Source organism: Adelges cooleyi, unplaced genomic scaffold, assembly GCF_023614345.1.
Source record: "Adelges cooleyi isolate 19-005CV unplaced genomic scaffold, UGA_ACOO_1.1 ACOO_flye_CR_arks_rails_tigmint_CR_PRNA_19, whole genome shotgun sequence".
NCBI classification, from domain to species: Eukaryota; Metazoa; Arthropoda; class Insecta; order Hemiptera; family Adelgidae; genus Adelges; species Adelges cooleyi.
Window position 1 is genome coordinate 350434 of NW_026095849.1, and position 21049 is coordinate 371482.

Sequence of the window (21049 nt, forward strand, 5' to 3'; positions counted from 1 at the left end):
AGACTGACCCTTGTATACACGAATAGGTGTGTTTATATAGTAATATGCTAATTAGAAGATTGTAACAAACAACTACAAAATAGGTTTAGAACAAGGAAATCAACTAATCAACTATTACTTATTAATATTGCAAAGTAGTTAACTACGCAGTAGTAACTAATCAGTTCATGGTGTTATTAGGAAATAGAATTAAAACAACCTTAATGGATGTCTTTATGACGACACATTAAGTATTCATAAAAAATACATAATATAATAATTATATACGAGTAAGCGTCAGCTTATTACACATGGCAGATTAGATGATTCCTGACACTGACAACGTACACTCACTTGCAATCATTACCCATTAGCATTTTGAGCATATATTGTTAACTCTGACGTTGTACTTATCTTTACTTATACCATATTAAAATCATTGTGTTCTTAGTCGAAGTTATTTCATTTAAACACTTAAAAAACCTATATCCACGATTGTGAAGAGACGCCTATAGCCCACAATACAACACTCAGGGGTACAGGGTCTTAACAATAAAATATTTTTTTTATTTCACAGCACATAAATGTTTATAACTATTTCAGTTAAATTTTTCTACGGCATATGGTCATGCCGTATATATATATATATATATTATATATATATATATATATATATGTGTGTGTCTATCGGCGGCAACCCAGTCTTTATTATAGGTATGGGTCACCACCCAGCGTATGAAATTATTACACAAGCATATAGCGAGAGCCCAGATTTATTTTATGTGTTGACGTCAGTATAGTGAGCGATCAAAAACGTGTATGTTCGTTTGTTTATAGAATAAACGTTTTTCTCGTTAGCGATTTTTTTCTTATCAAGCCGCTTGGAAGTCCATAAGTTCATCGTCAATAGAATAATGGCCCTACTGGAAGCGTCTGATAATATCAGGCAATTGACATCGTTTATCGTCACCGTAATTCATAGCTAATTTTAAAACAATTTGCGTGTATATTTTATGCTTTTTAGATCTCAACACATACATTTTTCGCATAGTTCTAACGCTCTCAAGTGTTATACAATTTAAGTAATCGCGCTCGGTAATAGTTGAACGACAGCCTTTTGAATGCCTTTTAAACATTTTTTCTCAGCCTCCACACCGTCGACTCGTATATAATACGATTTATGCTTCGAATACCTATAAAAGTTAGAAACAGTGTCCCACCTAGTTCGTCTTTTATCTTGTACAGAAGCTTTTTGTTGACTAACGGAATATTATATCTATTTTGAGGTGGATAATTACTCGTGTCAAACAAATTTAAATTATCTCGGATATCTTTATACATATCTTGTGCTTCAATAAAATAATACAGGGAGTCCGTGTCTGTGTACAAAAGTAAAGCTCTTTTGCCGTACTTTTGTTTAATAAAATTATAATGAAAATCGTATAGAATTAATTTTGCGAGTTCTAAACACGTAAATCCTACATAACAAGGACGATGGTAACATATTTCGGTACGGCGCATTTGTATTGCAACCATGTTATCATTAAAAATACTTACAACTGTCATATGTAGGTTTTGCGATTAACACTAGCTCCCTGCTTTTGTTTTAAATTTGCCTAATCGCTAGTTACCAGAGGCATGAATGGACTCTTACGCGAGTAGTCAGCTCGCGATCGATATGTCGATTCTGCCTGTTACCCCAGTAGCCGGGAGAAGAGCGCTAAACACAATGGATAAACAGTCATCATGTAACTGCCTAACCTGGAATGAGAAGAACTCTAGAGGAAAGGATGGGTTTCAGAGGGAAAGAAAGGTATATGAGGATGAAGAGCCCTTATGGCTGATGCGGGATCCCCGAGGGTAATCACCCCACGTCAGACCGCCTGAATGTGTGCGTTGTGCGGTTGAACGAATATCAGTTTAGCACGGAGCTCTTGAGCACACGGGCGGTAATGCCCGATAGCAGGCCCGAGCTCAAACCTAAACCACGGAGCGCTTGGATACTTTGGGGTACCCACACTCCGCGCCACGAAATTGTAGCCGTGACCGTACGTACTTCGGTCGATCGGTGTCGGTCAAGAAGTTGCGTGCAGATCCTTACGGTCCTCATACTTGCGGATCTTTGCATTGTGAGTAGTTGTTATCGCTGTCGCCGATACAACTTGAACATCCAGAATAACGGAGGTTTTGCCTCTTAAATCGTCGCCTTTAGACGCGACGATATCCGGCTTGAAACTTCCGTCTCTTAACTTGTACAAGTGTTCCATCTCCACGTCGAACCCCTTTTCGCTTAATGCGCCTGCTAGTCATTTGACGACGGTGTCGTGTCGGAGCAGTCGGCCCTCATGAGTGCGCAGGCAGCTCTGAACTATGTGCGCAAGTGTTTCCGATGGCACGCCGCAGCCCCGACACATGGTGGGGCCATTGCTACCTCGGTTACATTGCTTGCGGCTCGGCATGCCGTCGAGCTCTCAAGTCTTATCAACTTATTATAGCGATTTCGGGGGACAAACGATAGAAAGTCTAGAATACTCAAGCCGCCCGCCGATGTTTGCGAGTGGATGAACGAGTTGGGACACGAGGAGGGCAGGTTTAGCCAACGGCGGATAGCCAGTCTTGTGACATATGACATTTTCCGCAACTTACCGACCGAGACCTCCGCAAACGTCAGTACGAGAACGTACTTCGGAATGAGGTAGTCTCTTACCAAAGCCAGTCTCATTTGGGGCTTCATCGGGGCGTTAGACACTCTCTCGATGGCCGTTGCGTATGCCAGACCATCATCCTCGCCGAGGCACCGCCTGCCAAACTAACGCCTAAATACTGCCACAAGTCGTTAACGACCAGCATCGGGAGGTTTGACGGAGTAAACCTTACGGAGGGTACCTGGGTCAGAGTCGCACTCTTCGTCGGGTCCAGTCTCAAGCCAGCGTCCCGCCTTTGATCCGTAAACGCGTCGCACGCCAAACTCAGTCCCCTTGACGTTTCCGCCACTAGGACTACGTCGTCGGCAAAGGCCAGAGCGTTCACTAAGGTCTCGCCCATGCGGGAACCGACAGCAGCGGGTAGCGACTTTAATCCAATGTCAACTACCAGGTTGAATAATAGCGGGAAAGTGGGTTCCCCTGTCTTACGCCTCTGTGCACCAAAAACTGACTCGAACACTGGCACCTGGAAGAACGTCCCCGACCGCGCGTACAGCTCGGAGATATAATCTACAAACTGTTCGCACAAGCCAACGCTCCGCATTGCGTGCTAAATTGACTGGTGGGAGACCGTGTCGAACGCCTTCGAAATATCAAGCGACGCCAAACGCATAAACAATTATGCCTACTTAGATTTTCCGATTTCAATTCCATAAAAATATTTTAGTTTATCGGTCTCATTTGTAGGGAATCTATTTTTTAACAAATACAATTTTTTTTAAATTCTAATTTAATTCTCTTACAATTTTTAGTATTCTATTTATTGTATTTTCTAAATAAAACAATTATTCAAAATTCGACTTTCAATAATAACATGGGAAAAAAACCGATAAGCTCACATATATTTACAAAATTACAATTCAATCATTTTAAGTAGGTATAATTTTGTCAAGATTTTAGGAATAAATTAATTTCTTGTAAGAACAAAATGACTTTTACTCGTAGAAAAAATTGGAAAAGTTAAAAATTATACAAATTAACATTAAAATAACGAAATTTATTAAAACCACTTTTTTCATTAATATTGCCTTTTATAAAACCCCTTAAAAACCGTCCGCTTTCAATCCCTTTACGATATTTACTTTTAAAAATATCAATATAAGTTTGAGATCCATGAATCTAAAACTACAATTACCGTTTTTCTGTGAATTATTATATAGTCATTAATGTGATAGTCACTATCACTGATAAAAACACCTAACTTATACGTATTTAATATCTACATACTTATATTCCATGAAACATGTTTACACCAAGCCATGTCTGTTTAATTTAATTAAATTGAATACAGTAAAGTGCCTCAATTTTAAAGATGAATATTATTATAATTTAGTAGTTTAATTCACCTAAATTATTTTTACTTTGATCTTAGTAAGTTCAATATCTTAATTAAATTTATAACTTACATAGTGCTGGAAATACGATTTTTTTCACCGAGTCATATCTGTTTAATTTAATTAGGTTGAGTACAGTATAGTGTCCCCAATTTTAGTAGTTTACTTTGATCTTAGTAGATATATCTTAATTTAAACTTACACAGCATTGAAGACAGTAGTTTATACTAAGTTATGTCTGTTTAATTAATCTTAAGCCAAATTTTTTAAGTTAATTAATATTATATACTAGTATATATATTTTTTTTTATATAGTATCGCTGTACTTAAGTATCATATTGACTGTAGTTTTTTACTCACATTTTATGACAACCGAACGGAACATTTTGTTTAACAGACCACGAGAGAGCTCGTTTATTTAAAAATTAAAAAAAAAAATATGGAGATATACAAAAAACATGAACTAGATAATAAAATAAATAGAATGTTTAAAACAATTATTAAAACTATTGGAGAAAATATTAAAAAAAAAAAAAATTAATTATTAGTTATTAATTATAATAAAATATACATGGTTTTTTTCCAAATTACATTGTTTTTTTTTTAAAAAATTCAATTTTTGTCTAGCAGATGGTTTTCTATTTGGCCGTATCCTGAACTGAGCTGCTTGACGCGCCTCGTCCGATGAGTCGGCCTGTTCGATTTGCCGTTCTAAAAGTTCAACTTCATCATCTTAACCCCTGGCTTGACTTGGATCGAAATCGGGGCTCGGAGGGCGGTCCGATACATTAGCAGCAAACGGGTCCTCTTGATCTATATTTAAAATATACATTTAGATTCTCAGAACGTACGATTATATGTTTTTTTTTTGTTTACCAAATATTGCGTCGATGGTTGCCTGCTCCTGTACGTTTACTCCTGTCCTTATACTCTATTTCATTACGACGATGGTAACATATTTCGGTTCGGCGCATTTGTATTGCAACCATGTAATCATTAAAAATACTTACAACTGTTATATGTAGGTTTTGCGATTAATACGCTAGCCCCTGGCTTTTGTTTTAAATTTGCCCAATCGCTAACTTAAGGAGAATCAAAGGCCTAGCCCGTGGGGCCGTGTACGTGACAGGCCAAAGGGCGGAAAGTCCGATGGCGATCGTAGTCCATTGTTTGGGGAGTATGAGATGTCCGGTTGTAGACGAGAAGTCGTAGTAGTTTTATTGGTGCTTAGTTAGGGTGGCCAGATTAAAAAAATTGGGAATACAGGACAAAAAACATTAGGAAGGATGTTTTTTTTATTATAAAGAACAATAAATTACGCATCTATAAATTGTTTTATTTAAAAAATTGTTATACAGCAAACGAAATAAAACAAGTAATCTGTAGTAACTAGCAACGGTCAACCATCCTTGGTAACATTTGTTATTAATATATAAATGACTAAAACAAAATAATAATCCTTTTTTTTGTATTATTAAAAATTAAGGACTTATAACTTATAAACGACTAAATACTAATGAGATATTAAAAAAATAAAAAGGAACTTGTTACTGAACAAATTACGTACTTTTAGAGCAGGAAGCTTCATGATCTTTTGGCAAATATTTTTGTGAAGAATGAATTTGTAGGCTGAATGAGTCTTGTCACAATCGTGGTGATAGGTTTTTAAGTATTTAATTGATTAACTTCAAAGTAAAACACAAATATTTAATTTATTATAATTATAAAACATGTACAACGTCAAACAGTAGCATAAGCTCAGTATGCTCGATGAAAGTGATAATATTCAAGTGAACTGTGTAAGAGTCAAGAATCATCTATGTGTAGCGTCTGGCGTCCCCAGTGCATCTCCTTTGGTATGGTGCAAGCTCTGTCTTTTAAATCGATCTGTTTGGTCAGTGCGCGTGGCAATTCGCACAATTATTGCAAGTCCGTTCGTGGATGACTTTATTCGGCCATGACATCCGCCTATGGCAATGGTGGAGGGAGAGTGGAGGTGCGGAGTTCAGCTTTCACATAATCAAAATTGGCTAGCTTCGGGGTGAGATTCGCGAGGACAGGTTCCCCTGTCTTACGCCTCTGTGCACCAGAAACTGACTCGAACACTGGAACCTGAAAGAACGTCCCCGACCGCGCGTACAGCTTGGAGATATAATCCACAAACTGTTCGCACAAGCCAACGCTCTGCATTGCGTGCGTGATCGACTGGTGGGAGACCCTGTCGAACGCCTTCAAAATATCGAGCGACTCCAAACAAAGCCCCCAGCACGCCAAACGCATAAACAATTATGCCTACTTAGATTTTCTGATTCCAATTCCATAAAAATTTTTTTTTAGTTTATCGGTCTCTTTTCTAGGGAATCTAATTTTTAGCAAATACAATTTTTTTTTTTAATTCTAATTTAATATTCTTACAATTTTTAGTATTCTATTTATTGTATTTTCTAAATAAAACAGTTATTCAAAAATCGACTTCAATAATAACCTGGAAATAAAGCTGATGAGCTCACATATATTTACAAAATTACAATCCAATCATTTTAAGTAGGTATAATTTTGTCTAGATTTTAAATATAAATTAATTTCTTGTAAGAACAAAATGACTTTTACTCGTAGAAAAAATTGGCAAAGTTAAAAATTTTACAAATTAACATTAAAATAATTAAAATTAACGAAATTTATTAAAACCACTTTTTTCATTAATATTGCCTTTTATAAAACCCCTTAAAAACCGTCCGCTTTCTATCCCTTTACGATAATATTTACTTTTAAAAGTATCAATATAAGTTTTAGATCCATGAATCTAAAACTACAATTACCGTTTTTCTGTGAATTATTATAAGTCATTAATGTGATAGTCACTATCACTGATAAAAACACCTAACTTATACGTATATAATATCTACATACTTATATTCCATGGCTCAAATACACAATTTTAATTATATTCAATACACCCCCTTAAATAATATTCCCTTAAATTAACTTATTCTACTGTGATATCTTACTCCGATGCTTGATCGAATTATCCCAAATCTTTCTTTTGGAAGTGCTTTTGTAAAGTTATCTGCCAAAATTTCTACAACAGTTCCTGTATTGAACTTCGACTTGACCTTCCTCATATTTTCACAAATGAACGGGTATTGTACATCGATGTGCTTGGTTTTTCGATGAAACTCCGGATTTTTGACTAAACGAATATTTATTTTGATTATCAACGAATAATATAGGTTTATCATACATATATATACGTACACATATATAGTAAGTTCTTGTAAAAAACGTTTAAGCTAAATTAGTCTCTTCGTAATATCGCTAGCTGAAATATATTCGGCCTCCGATGAACTAAGAGAAACCGTTGCTTGTCATTGAGCTTGCCATAAAATTGTAGATGATCCCCACATGAATAGATGTCCCGAAGTTGATCTCCTTGTTTCTAAATCTCCAGCATAATCAGAATCTGTAAATATTCTTAAATCTAAATTATTATCAGATTTATAAACCCATCCATAATCAATTGTATGTTTTACGTAACGTATAATGCGTTTGATGATTGACCAATGAGCATTAGTTGGTTTTGCTAAAAATCGTGACGCAAAATTGACTGCAAATGTCAAATCTGGTCTTGTTATTTGTGACAGGAATAATAAACTTCCCACTGCTTTTCGATATGGTACTTGACCTTCTTCTAGTACTAATAAATCTGTGTGAACATCCAATGTCGTTGGTTTATCAATGTGTATTTAAATTTCCCACAGAAATAAAACGTTAGAATAAAAGGTTTAATAATATTTCTAGAATAAATAGTTTGATTAATAATCTAAGTTACCATGTTTAACTTCAAATTCTTTTTCTAACTTAGACAATAATACCTGTATTTTTGTTTTACTGGCTGACGCATTAAGACCATCAGTAGTGTATAGTTGGGTGAGGATGATCCTCTCTTATCAGTGATCCTCGAGGATGATCCTCCCTTATCAAAAAATATTATTGTTATCAATTTTTGTTATCAGTGATAAGAAAATGTTGGCATCAAAAAATGTGTGGTTGTGAGTATCCATGTGGTATTACAGATTGTTATCAGTGATAACAAAAAAGAAAAAATTGTACGGCGAAGGTATCCACGGGGGTATGATAACGAAAAAAAAAAAAAGCGCGCCATTTGAGTGTAGTTGAATAATGATAATTATCAGTAACAGCAGCAGCAGCAGCTGACAACAAAATATTTATGAGAAATGCATTTGCGCGGAACACAGACTGTAATATCATTGGCTGTTGGATGCAAACGCTTAGATACATAAAAGGGGGCTTTTTAATGGGACCACCAGTAGTACGTCGTGAAGAGTTCTGTTAGAACGGTTATCTAGTTGTGAAGTGATATCGCGTGCGTGTGTGTACTATGAGTGGCTACGGGAAAAAAGAAATAAGAATTTTGCCGAGAAGACATATCAACACGGTTGATACTCAGCTGATATCGGCTGCGGTGTTTACGGTTAACCTGAACGAGAGAAAACTTATTCACATCGGATGCGAATGGTCAAAAATTAACAGTGCATACAAACAAGCAATACTTATAGTATGTGCTACAGCGTGCTTGTGTATGGAACACGATAAGTTTATCGGATTGTTGGGTACTTTAGACAATCTTATTAAAATAATGTCTGACGATAATGGCAACGACGGTAAGAGAGCGGTAATCCCCATACCGGGGCTGACTATTAAAAAAACGCGTTGTTTTTCAAACTCGTATTTGGTAATCGAATACGCTGGCCACCGAATATCATTACTAAGAATAACTTGACGTCGATTAAACGGCAACGTGAAATAATGCGTCGGGCAGTGACGGAAAAATCGGTAATTAGTGAAATGTTAACTGACCAATGTAAAGCGTTAATAAACGTTATAAAAACCGAGGTTATTATAAGATATCTAACCTCGCCCATACAGGGTATATACAATATAATAATAAATTGGCCGATTAACCTAATGCCGAGAAAGAAACATCCGTTTTACAAGGAGCTTTTGATTTACGATCACCAACGAATAGTAGCATTTATATGGGACGAGTACTTACTGTCTCTATCCGCGGAAGAATCGACACCGCAAAACTTAGAAGCAAAAGCAATGGACGCGCCAATCCATAGCTGGGACTTTCAACGACTGTTTGACGACGTAGTCGACGACGATTATGCCAGGTAACGTCTCTCTCTTTCGGCTGCTGCTGCTGCTGATGTTTCGATGAAATTATTTTAAATAATTAATTGTATTACAGGATGTGGAAAAGTGTTAACGACAACGACGACGACGCCGCCGACCAAAGCAAAGGGGAAAACAAAGAGAAAAATGAAATAAGGGATCATTTGACTGATGTGAGCAAACTTATTGAACAAATTGATAAGTATGTAAAATTAAGAATGTTGGAAATATATATTAAACTAAAAAAATAACGTGTTTACAGGGCAGCTGCAACAACTCAACTGGCCGCGGTGGTCGACACAGTGGGCGATGTAGAAATGGAACACGTTATTTGAAAAAAAAATTCAAAACAATATGTCAGACCATTGGACGGATGTGTATTGGTGTGTTTGTTTTTTTATTCGATTGATAAAATATTTTTTAGAATATCTGTTATACGACTAGCCTGTTAATTATCTAAAACCATTTGCAATAGTTTACTTTAAAAAAAATATGACTCGCCTGTTAATTATCTAAAACCATTTGCAATAGTTTGTAAAAAAAATTGTTTACCTGTATTACAATAAATGTAGTATATATACCTTTTACAAAAAAAAAAGTGATGGTTACCTTTATCCGTTTGATATCATTAGAAAACATACTCAAATGCGTACACTTGTACACACACACACACACACACACACACACACACACACACACATAATAATATAATAATAATAATAATAATAATACGGTTAGTTTAAAAAAAAAATGGGCATCGGCTGGGAGGATGATGTTAAGCCGATGGTGACGACGGCGGCTGTGTACTGGGGCCGTCTTGGGTGGCTTGTGTGGAGTGCACCTCCCAATCCACCGTAACTAACGCTGGTAGCTCCTCTGTATAGCGTAAAAAAATTTTAATCGAAATTAAAATTGAAAACATTGAAAAAAAAAATTGCAACTTACCGTCGACCAAGTACTGGACAGCACGCTGCTTCTGGGTGGCGTCCATTATTGTTGTTACTATACTGAAACTAAAAACTGATCTCTGAATCGGGGCCCCCGATGATTTCAGAGAAAAATTTTCTCCCACCAATTTTGAAATTAGTCCTTATTAGCAATTACAGAACAACACACCGAGGTGTTTTTGGGGGGTAAAGAATAAAAAAAAAAAAAGTTGATCCTCGGAATTTTTTGGCTTAACAGTAAAAAAATCAACCGGTCAGGAGAGCTACGGTTACTTTGGGTTACCCGTAAAGCAGTTTGAATAATTTTCGCATTCCGGCCGGTGGCGAAAAACCACCTGGTGCTGACGGTATGCTAAACACTCGAAAGTGCTACTGTACGTCGTGCCGTGCGAGTACACCTGACAGGCAGGTGGTTAAAAGTGAGTGCAAAATCGTGTTAGTATTGGTAAAACGTTCGAGGCGATAATAACGGCTGCGGCGGCGTTGAATAATATTATGATATTCACAGAGTACAGTGTTGTTGATTTTTTTTGCGGGAATATCGCTCCAAATTTTTGTAACCTTCAAATAATATCATTGTTTGAAAACCTGACTTTCGCAACGACGTTTAAATACAGTAGTCTGGAGCACGCAAAACGTTCAATCAGGTGGAATTTGACACCTGCAATAGGAGTTTGTAAAGTAACCGTATTTACGACGGATTGTCGAAAACGCGATTTCCTCAGGCGATTACTGCCGGACGAATTTAAAGTTTACTGTATTGATCAAATAGGTTGCCCGCTTATCGGGTTTTTACAAACCCGCCCGGAACACAATACAAAGTGTGGTAAACGATTCGGGCCTCCTGGTCACGGTGACGCCGACAACGACGGCAGATGTTACGACTGCTATGAAATTCACGACGTCTGTGAACAATGTCCGTTGCGGGTTACAATTAATTTAAACCTAATTAAAAAGTGGTCTGAACAAAATTGCGACCAGGTGAAATATTATATCAGCCGGCTCGTGTCTCAAGACGGTGAACCTGATAATTATTCGGGGGCACCGATAACGCAATAAACATGAAATTTTGCATTTGTCCGTTAAAAAAAAATTTATAGCATAGTAAAAATTTCACTTTTATTTGGTTAATTTTTTTGTCACGAGCAGATGGCTAAAAAAATGCGCTATATAACTGGCGAAAACGGTCGAATGACGTACAGTTTGTTTCAACAATGTCTGACGAAAGCGACACGCCACACAGATACAGGAGGCGCCGAAATTACTTTGACGACTATAGCGTAAGTACAAACGTATTTTAATATAAACAGCTTGATGAACTTTATGGTTGATGTTTAGACCGATGACGAAGAGTATGCTCGGCCAATAGAGCTATCTTTTTCAACAAACTCACCAGACATGTTTGCCGAGTCAGGCGTGGGGTCGGATATTTCTTCGGGAATAATTGACCTCTGCGATGACTCGGATGATGATGATGTGGTCGAGAGGCAGCCTATTTACTTGGAAGATCAGGGCGTTTTAGAAAAAGTATTTGGTGAGTTATAAACCGATAAAGAGTACTGAAATAGGGTATAATTAATTTTTTTTTGCACTACAGCCGAAGAATGGGATTATGTTCCCAGCATATCAACAATCCAACCAAATGATGAGCAGGCAACCATCGATGCGATATTTGGTAAACAAAAAAAAACATATAATTATACGTTCTGAGAATCTAAATATATATTTTAAATATAGATCAAGAAGACCCGTTTGCCGTTACTACTGCTGCTGCTGCTGCTGATGACGCTGATGCTGCTGCTGCTACTGGTAATATATCGCCCAGCCCTCCGAGTCCAGATTTTGACCCCAGCCAAGCCAGGGGCCTGGATGATGAAGTTGTGCAGTTGGAGCAGCTAATTGAACAAGCTGTTTCATCGGACGAGGCGCAACAAACAGCAGCTCAGCCCAGGCTAATAAATAGAAAAAACCCGTCGGCTAGGCGAAAATTAAATTTTTAAAAAAAAAAATGCCATTTGTAAAAAAAAAATGTATATATTTATTATTAATAAAAAAAAAAACCATTCATCGAACAATTGTGTTGGATAATTTTATTACACATACCTTATGTTGATATATTTTGCTAAACCAAAAAAAAAAGGTGCTGACTTAAATTTAATATCTGGTCTCTGTATACGGTAAACGTATGTACAAGCATGGTGTGTTGGTGTTAAATCTATAGGAGTTTATTAACTTGGCCGCTTAACGGATTATACTCAAAAAGTTTATCGTGTAGCACAAGGCAAAAAGCTGATGTTGATTCCGGTATGTTTATACTCGATTCAATCTCCAAACGTAAATCTGACGTCGTAGTTTTCACTGCCTCTTGTGCTAATTTAACGTCAAATAGGAAAATGGGTGCTTCTGACTTGAACAATGCCTTTGACAGCAAAGGCGAATTTTCAGATCTGTCACCCGAGTAATATGATTCTTGAAAAGCAGCGTACATGTCGTATAAAACTGAGTATTTATCAGTAGAAAAGTCGATAGATAGGGGGTCATACGGATAACTGTCACTGTTTAGAAAAACTTTCAGTGAGGTTATCGAACAATGGTCAAACTTGCTCATATCCGCAGCGATATTATTTTTCCGGTTAGTCTGAAAAGCTATCACGACGTACCGAGGTTTTTCGGTATGCGATGAGGTTTTAACGGCCCAAGAAACTTTAGTCGTCCTCGGCAGATGCGGGTATTCAAAACATTCCCAGCTGCGAAGCCGATCGGCGCGAGTCCAAGGTTTTCAATAGCTTCAGCCGCACGGTATCGCTAACGTGTACGTGTGGTACTCTCCACAGTAGTTTATTCAGTGTAACAGTACACCCGTCCTTTGCCGTTTTCAGCGCGTTTACATCCGACGCGGCTCGATGCAAAATTAGGTCTTGCCGGGCGTTAATAATCAATTTTCTATGGTCTTCGGCGAACCCGAAAATATGACTCAAGGGTATGCAAAGTTCAAAGGTACCGGTGATATTGCCATCGCTATCCCAACCGGCGTTTTGATAACGGTGCACTGAACCGTGCGGGATTGAAATATATCCTTTAATCGTAGTCGTGATGCCCGGGTTTCTAATTTTATCTATTTCAATAGAGTTTAATTCGTAGCGGATTTCGTCAAAAAGAAACATAGCGCCGTTGTTGACAAAAAGTACTTCTTCCGTTACGGTGGCCGGTTTATTGATAGTCCCTTGCATGTATAAATATGATTCGGCCGGGAAAGTGTATAAATCCTGTTGATTAATTGCGATTCGAATTTCGTCGTTATTGCCCAAAGCTACGTTAGAATAAGGTTGATAACTGTGATACTGACGTTTCGTAATGCTCTCGTCAAACGCGGGCTTTTGATTTACGTCCAGTGAGTCTCGCAGTGCTGCGGACATTGTAGCCTAATTGCGCTAACGTCTTAACACTGTCTGCTGTTAACGCTGGTCGAGTTGAAGGTCGACTGTTCGGTTTGCTAAAAGCGTGACGCTTTTTAACGGGTGAAAAATAGACTTTTGTTGGGACGGTGCACGTTTACGATTCTTTTTACAAAACACTAGAGCCATTATAATACGGTTCTAACGTGTAGTCTCACCGAAATTGGTTCACCGCGAAAATCAATTAATCGACCGTTTTGATCGGTCAAAGTGAGCGTTACACAATCGATCTGCCTTACTAAAACGGGGTAATAAATCAAGTGTAAACTGGATTCGGTTATTTTATACCCGGGCGGCTGTGAAGGATAAAATTCATATATCTCGTGTGTGTTGGTGCCGTTAACATAAGCCCCCGTGGCGATACTACAGCCGACACGAATACACAACAATGAATTCACCGCGGCCAAGTGATCTGAAACGTGTACTCGCTCGGATTTTAGCCGTTTTTTTTCAAACCCGAGAAACGGTGCTATGGAGTTTTGGCACGTCAAAGTCGATATCACGTGAACTCGACACTTCGGTTTTCAAACTGGTCGCGTTAGCTGTAACCCAAATACCGTCGCCCGGCGGTAATTGCTCTTTAAATTGATTTTGCAAAAACGATTCAATGTCGCGTATCTCGTATGACCCGACGGGGACTGTAATATCTATATAATCATTTTTATAGGAATGTTTTGCTATTCCGTCGGGTATAATTACGCGTAAAACATTATTTCCATCATGGATATTCGGGTACGAACTGTAAGCCTGTAAACTCAACAGGGCTATTTCAGCTTGTCCGTGCAGTTCTATAGGCGGGAAAATTGTACAAGTCATTTCGCTCTTTTTTCCTTGAAACGACAGTGTGAATGACCGGTTCATTGTCGCCGATTATTTTGTTGGTCGTATAAAAATTCTAAACACAGCTGTCCGCACACGAAAGTAGAGTATTCTTGAACGCGGTCGTAATTATAGAGTACCAAGCAAGTTCGAAAATATCGTTCAACTTCGGGCGGAGGAGCAAGATCGCCGTATGGATCGAAATAATGAGTAACTTTGTCGCATTTATAATAAGCAGTCCAATGCGTACCCCGGTCGTTTTCCAAAGCTTGATTAACCACAGCACACTCAAATCGATGTGGGCCAGATGCGGGCAACGTATCCCTACTGAACACACCGCGAAAGTGTCGTAATCCTAAAATTGACGCGTATTTTATAATATCGATATCGCTCAATGCCCTTTTTTTTCGGCAAGAGCGCTTTAATTAGTTTTTTGTCACGCGATACGGTCTCAAATACAATCCACCGCCTTTTTTGCCCGCGTGCAAATAAATATTTCCACCGACTTTTACCGGGACTCTGGCCTGGTCTTTGCTGCGCTGGATTTCGCGATATGCTTTTAAAATACCGGTTACCCCTCCGGCTAAACTACCGGCCGCGCTTAATCCGGTAATTAACGGCAAGATCTGTAGAAAACCGCCCAGTTTGGGCACGCGAATTGTGCGAGGGATTTTGGGTTTCCGGTTACCTCTTGAGCGCGCTTTCTGTGCTGCGGCAAGCCCGGTGTCGGCTAGCACATTTATGTCTTTGCTGGATGCCTTGCGCATCGCACGGCGACCCGCTGACACTAAAGACTTAAAGCTTACGCCCATACCCAAACGTCTTTTGCGTTTCATTTTGCCGCGGTACAAACTGGTACAATCTTCAAGCAGCAGCACACTTTGCACGGAAAATTATTTATAAATGAGTTGAGCAATCCACTGCAGGTTTATTAAACTGTGACCTTTGGTGATATATCGACGTTTAAACGGATTTCAACGCTTCGCGTTCAATTTATAGTCACCCTCTCCACGATGTTTGTTTTGAACAAACAGAAAGACGGATTCCCTATACGCAATATAGAACTTCCTACACCAGCAGCGCTACGCTTGTAGTGAGCCCAAGGGGCGTTTACATACAGGAAGATAAATGAGAATGTTTGAGGTTGTAGTAATAATAAAAACACTTTGAAAAGTAAAACTTAAACTTATTTAATTAAGCTCTTTATACTTTGACAATAATAACAATAATGATATTAATAATAATAATATACGTAGTAATTGACTGGCTTACGACTGACCCTTGTATAGTAAAATAGGTAAGTTTATATACTAATATGCAAATTAGTATATTGGGATAAACAACATAAAACTAGGTTTTAGACAAGGTTTAGACAAGGAAACAACTATTAACAAAGCTTACTACGCGGTAGTAATTAAAAGCCAGTCAAGGATAATTAAGAAATATATAGAGCCTATATGTGATGTCAAAATGACGTCACATCAACAAACATAAAATATATATATTAATAATATGAGTAAGGCATCGGCTTACTACACCCCCACCACAAGATGGAAAACACATTGAAAACAATGGGTTTTCCGCAAAATAATCAATTTAAACAAAACAATAAACATAAAAACAATGACAAACAATAATAAACCAGAATAGACCATAATAAACAATAATAATGCAAAAATAAAACATCCAACACCATACATAAGTATACAAATTAACAATAATGAAAATAATTTTGAAAACAAAAAGAGTTATACAAAAAAACAATTAAAGTCTCGGATAGACCGAGTACATAGTATTTGAATGTGGTACATCATAATGGCTTGTATGAACTACATTTGTTACATCATTATTTTGGTTTAAAACAATAGGTGTATGGTAATTAGTAGGTGTATCAGTATAATTGGTTGTATTATTATGAAGGACAGTTAATTCCTCAGCTGTTCCTTCGTTAACTTGTGGTTTATTAGAAATAATTTTAACAATAATAAATATGAGAAAGAAAAATAAATTGCTAATTAATAACAAAACAAGTACTGTAATAAAAAGAGAGTACGACTCATCGTGCTCTGGTTGTAAATAAATTGCTTTTAATTTAAACAAATCGTTAAGAGTATGAATAGACATGTAATCCGAAAGTATTGTAACAGGATAATTAACCAATGAATTGTCCGTGAGAGGTAAAATATTTGTATGAGGAATAACATCTGTATAATGATTATTAGAAATAGGAGTAGGAAGGAGTATATCATTTTGACCGAAAGCTGTGCAACTTTCATTGAGAGAAATTATTCCTACGCCTTCAATAGTTGCTGTTATGCGTTCAGTGACGTTTTCACACGTAATGTGAAGAACGTCTAACGGTGTAACGAATAACCATTGATTCTTTGAATACAATTTGTGAAAAATAGAATAAGATAAATTGAGATACTGAATATGACAATTAGAAGGAAAAAACCTTGGATTTTGAAATAACGTAATTTCACATGTAGGTTTTAAATTCGTGGGATGAAGAGTTTGTATTTCTGGACATAATAGGAAAGAATTAGAGGTTTTACATCTTAATAAATCTAAGTCAGAGTAACTTGTATAATACTCGTGTGACTTACTAATAGCTAGATATTGTGAAGTTGGCTTAATATAAACATAAATTTTAGTATTATACATTTGAACAGGTTTAGCAAGAACGGAATATAAATTTAAATGAGTTTGATAAACCAATGGTAGCTTAACTAAAAATACAATGTTAGTATTAGTAGCAAATATGTCTAAATCTGATAATTGAATAAGCTCATCCAAATCGTCATTATTAACGCTAATAGGTAAATCTGTTCCTGAAGGAAGAGATACCTTTATGTCTTTAAGATTATTAATTAATTCTAGTTTGTTTAAAACATAAGGGTGAATGTGCCCCGTTGAAGCGTACCCCAAAATGTCCGCCAAAACCGTAGTATTGTGCATATATGCACCAAGAATCAACTTAACATGTGTGTTAAAATTTCCCATAATATTGGCATATGTATTCTCTGAAATTTCACTAAAGTTTTTAGCGATAGAAGTTGTTAAAAAAGATAATGAAGAGTTGAGAAAAGAATATTCCCTTTGAAGTAACTTAATAATTTTGGTTTGTTTTTGGACAAGTTTTAATGTATTTAAATTTTGTCTCTCTAATGTTGCTATATAAGAGTTGTATTTACGTACGCATTCATCGTCACATACTCCAAATAAGTTATGAGCGAGTTGCCCTACTATTTCGAAAGGAGCTGATCGTTTAGATCGAGTTTGGTGACTAATGGAATCTAATAATAAAAAACGTTTTTCGATCGCGTCGTTGACCGTTGCCTGCAAAGCGTTAACGAATGACCAACACGCATCTTTACTGTCTGAAGTGAAATGTTCGCTGTTTTTACATAAATTTTGAGACTTAACTACTGTATAATTTAACATAGTAGAGTCCTGTATAAATGATTGAGTATTAAAATAAGCAGCAAGAGTCCACGTTGAAGTGATGACCTTAATGGTTCCTCTATTCTCAAAAAATATACCAGAAGGCTGTGGAAGCTCCTGTATGGAATAGTTTTGCTGTGCGTATGCACTATAAAATACTGAAATTAATAACACATCTGTGGTAGAGACATGACGACGGACGATGGATGAATGATGTTGGGCAGGATTGGTGTTTATTTGTATGTGAAGCTGGAAACGGACGGGTCTGCGGCGTTGTCGGTTCCTTCTGTACCTGGGTGACTGCTTGGTGATAACCAGTTTTGGAATGACCGCCGATGAGGATGTTGATTACACAATGAATGTGTAACGACGTATTACCGTCGACCGTGTATTTTATTAAAAAAATAGAACACACGGATTTTACAACGCTTGGATAATGGGTATCCGCAGCGTTGACCAACTGATGTTGGGTTTGACAGTGCCTTACACTGACCAAAAAAAAAATTGGTTTTGCAACGATGTATGATATCGTTGACCAAGCTTGGACTTGGGTTTGTTGACCGCGAGAAGGTTGAAGTTCTGCGGTGCTACTATCGGCTACAGTGATCAGCTGTATGCACCGATAGGGACAGCGTTTCGTCAGTGGCTTTTGAACGATGTTGTGTTCGCGCTTCTAATTACGCCGAACGTAATAGAAGCTTGAAAGTCCACTTTTCTTCTGACACCAAATATATGTAGTGAGCCCAAGGGGCGTTTACATACAGGAAGATAAATGAGAATGTTTGAGGTTGTAGTAATAATAAAAACACTTTGAAAAGTAAAACTTAAACTTATTTAATTAAACTCTTTATACTTTGACAATAATAACAATAATGATATTAATAATAATAATATACGTAGTAATTGACTGGCTTACGACTGACCCTTGTATAGTAAAATAGGTAAGTTTATATACTAATATGCAAATTAGTATATTGGGATAAACAACATAAAACTAGGTTTTAGACAAGGTTTAGACAAGGGAAACAACTATTAACAAAGCTTACTACGCGGTAGTAATTAAAAGCCAGTCAAGGATAATTAAGAAATATATAGAGCCTATATGTGATGTCAAAATGACGTCACATCAACAAACATAAAATATATATATAATAATATGAGTAAGGCATCGGCTTACTACACGCTCTCGACACGGTGCTTTATTGGCGAATAACGCTAGAGCGATTTGTGCGGGGCTAGCGGTGCGGTTTAAAACAAATTACTATTTAATTGTTAACGGCACCTAACGGTTTAAAGTTTCAACATGTTTACCTTTACACGAATACCCCGAATCAACCCAAGTATCAACTTTTACAATCGATTATCAATGACGTAAGCGGTGTCGACATGACAATTTTCACTGAAAACGATGCCGTAATGCCACCGAGGAACTTAAACACTTTAGCGTTTGCATCTTTGACGACGTAGTCGGCGAAAAACCAAAAAATATTAGTCATTTTTTCACCGAGGTCGACACAACAATCTAGACTCGTTCTATTTGACCCAAACATTACTAAGGTCCTAAGCAGCTTATCCGAGATAACGCTAACTTAATAATTGTATACAAACAAGACGAAACGAACATTAAAATATTTTCGACGACCATTGTTGTGGTGATAATTTTAGTTTGCCGAGTTCAAAGAAATGTGCGGTTTGAGCTGGAATTCTGGGCCGTACGGGTTTTAAACAATAGCCAAAGACTTTCTCTAGACGCGGGCCGGTATAGCAAGGTATGGACGTTTTTATTAAAAGGTCTGGTGCATCGAAAAATCGTTATATTGTGTGAACGACCCCCCGTTGTAAACGTTCAGTTGCCGTGAACATCAGGTAATACCACACCGCTCGCACACAATGGTGGACGGTGGGGCAACAGCCAAACACCCGGTGACGCTTACACGGGAAATTATTGAAGCTAAAAAAAATATCAAGACGAAATTAGACGCCTTGCGGCGTGGTTTGTCCGAATCGAACCAGTTTTATACGGACACACGCAGCTGCGTTAGTAAGGCCACTGGAAGACATCGCGTCTCAGTTAAATAAACCGACCGACGCCGTATCTACACCGTCTCCCCTCCACCTCATCCCGACGATCAGTAGACCAGAGTGCATTGACCGACTCCGAGTCGATCGTGAGTGAGACAGACGTCCATTTTTACACTGAATCCAGTCGTCTTATGGCGTAATAATATCAGAAGACGGATCTTGGGTGATGGGTGATAAGACAGTTCAACTCGACGGACATGATATTAAGTCGGCAGTTTACCCGTTACTAAATTTACTAAAGGTCTACAAGAATTGGTCTTTAGTTCAACCCCCCGTATGGACGTTGTAACAACTCAGGATTTATCAGAATATAGAAACTTTTTAATACATACGCGGGCTCACGTGAAAGCAACGGTAAATTGAAATCTAAGCGGGGTTCAAGTACAAACATATTATTCGCCGTTATTTTCCAAAAGCGGGCAAAATCTAGATACATTCTTAAAGGAAGCGGTCAGCCCGGACAAACGCGCGGGAAAAAAGCAAGTCAGTGACCCTCACAGTCTGCTCGGACACTCAGAAAGGGAGTCAGTGACCCGACGAGCAACAGGTGGAACCGCTAGACGTTGAAAACAGTGAGCACCTACCGATAACCAGCTGGACCTGTTGAAGACCAGGTTCGTCGGCCGGGGGTCTTACGTTCAAACCGGTTTCAAATCGTTTGAATGAATTTGTATATTATGACGATATCAATGAAGTCGTTGAGCGATTAGCATTGTTGCACGGTTCTCTCAACGCAGGTAACACATAGTGTTTACCCGAAATACTTTCGTGTGTCGAAGAATTACGTGAAGCGACCGTGTTATTTATTTAAAGCAATGTCAGCCGGTTCGATCAGGGCTGCCATTGCAGCAGAATTACATAAGCCAGCCCGCAGGGTGTTTACAAGACGCCCGATTCTAGCATATTTTAAATCTGATTTGTAGCGACAGCTGATCTCATCGACATGAGGTCACTGTCCCAAGAAACGAGGTAATAAAACATACACGTTTATTTTAGCGATTGTAGACGTGTATACTAAATTCGCGTTTTGCGAACCAATTAAAAATAAAAGCGGCCCGTGTTATGGCGGCCGCACTTGAGGCGATTAT

At 37.8% G+C, this 21049-nt stretch overlaps 1 protein-coding gene across 1 annotated transcript; it reads right to left on the bottom strand.

Annotated features, from left to right (window-relative positions):
- Window positions 1-12893: 12893 nt before the first annotated feature.
- LOC126833131 (uncharacterized) lies at window positions 12894-13577 on the bottom strand. The gene has a single exon (XM_050564284.1). The coding sequence runs from the start codon at window positions 13575-13577 to the stop codon at window positions 12894-12896; it is 684 nt and encodes a 227-aa protein (XP_050420241.1).
- Between the last annotated feature and the right edge of the window lie 7472 nt (window positions 13578-21049).

Coding starts and splice junctions, on each gene's coding strand:
- LOC126833131 (XM_050564284.1), bottom strand. CDS start 13,577: ATGTCCGCAGCACTGCGAGACTCACTGGACGTAAATCAAAAGCCCGCG.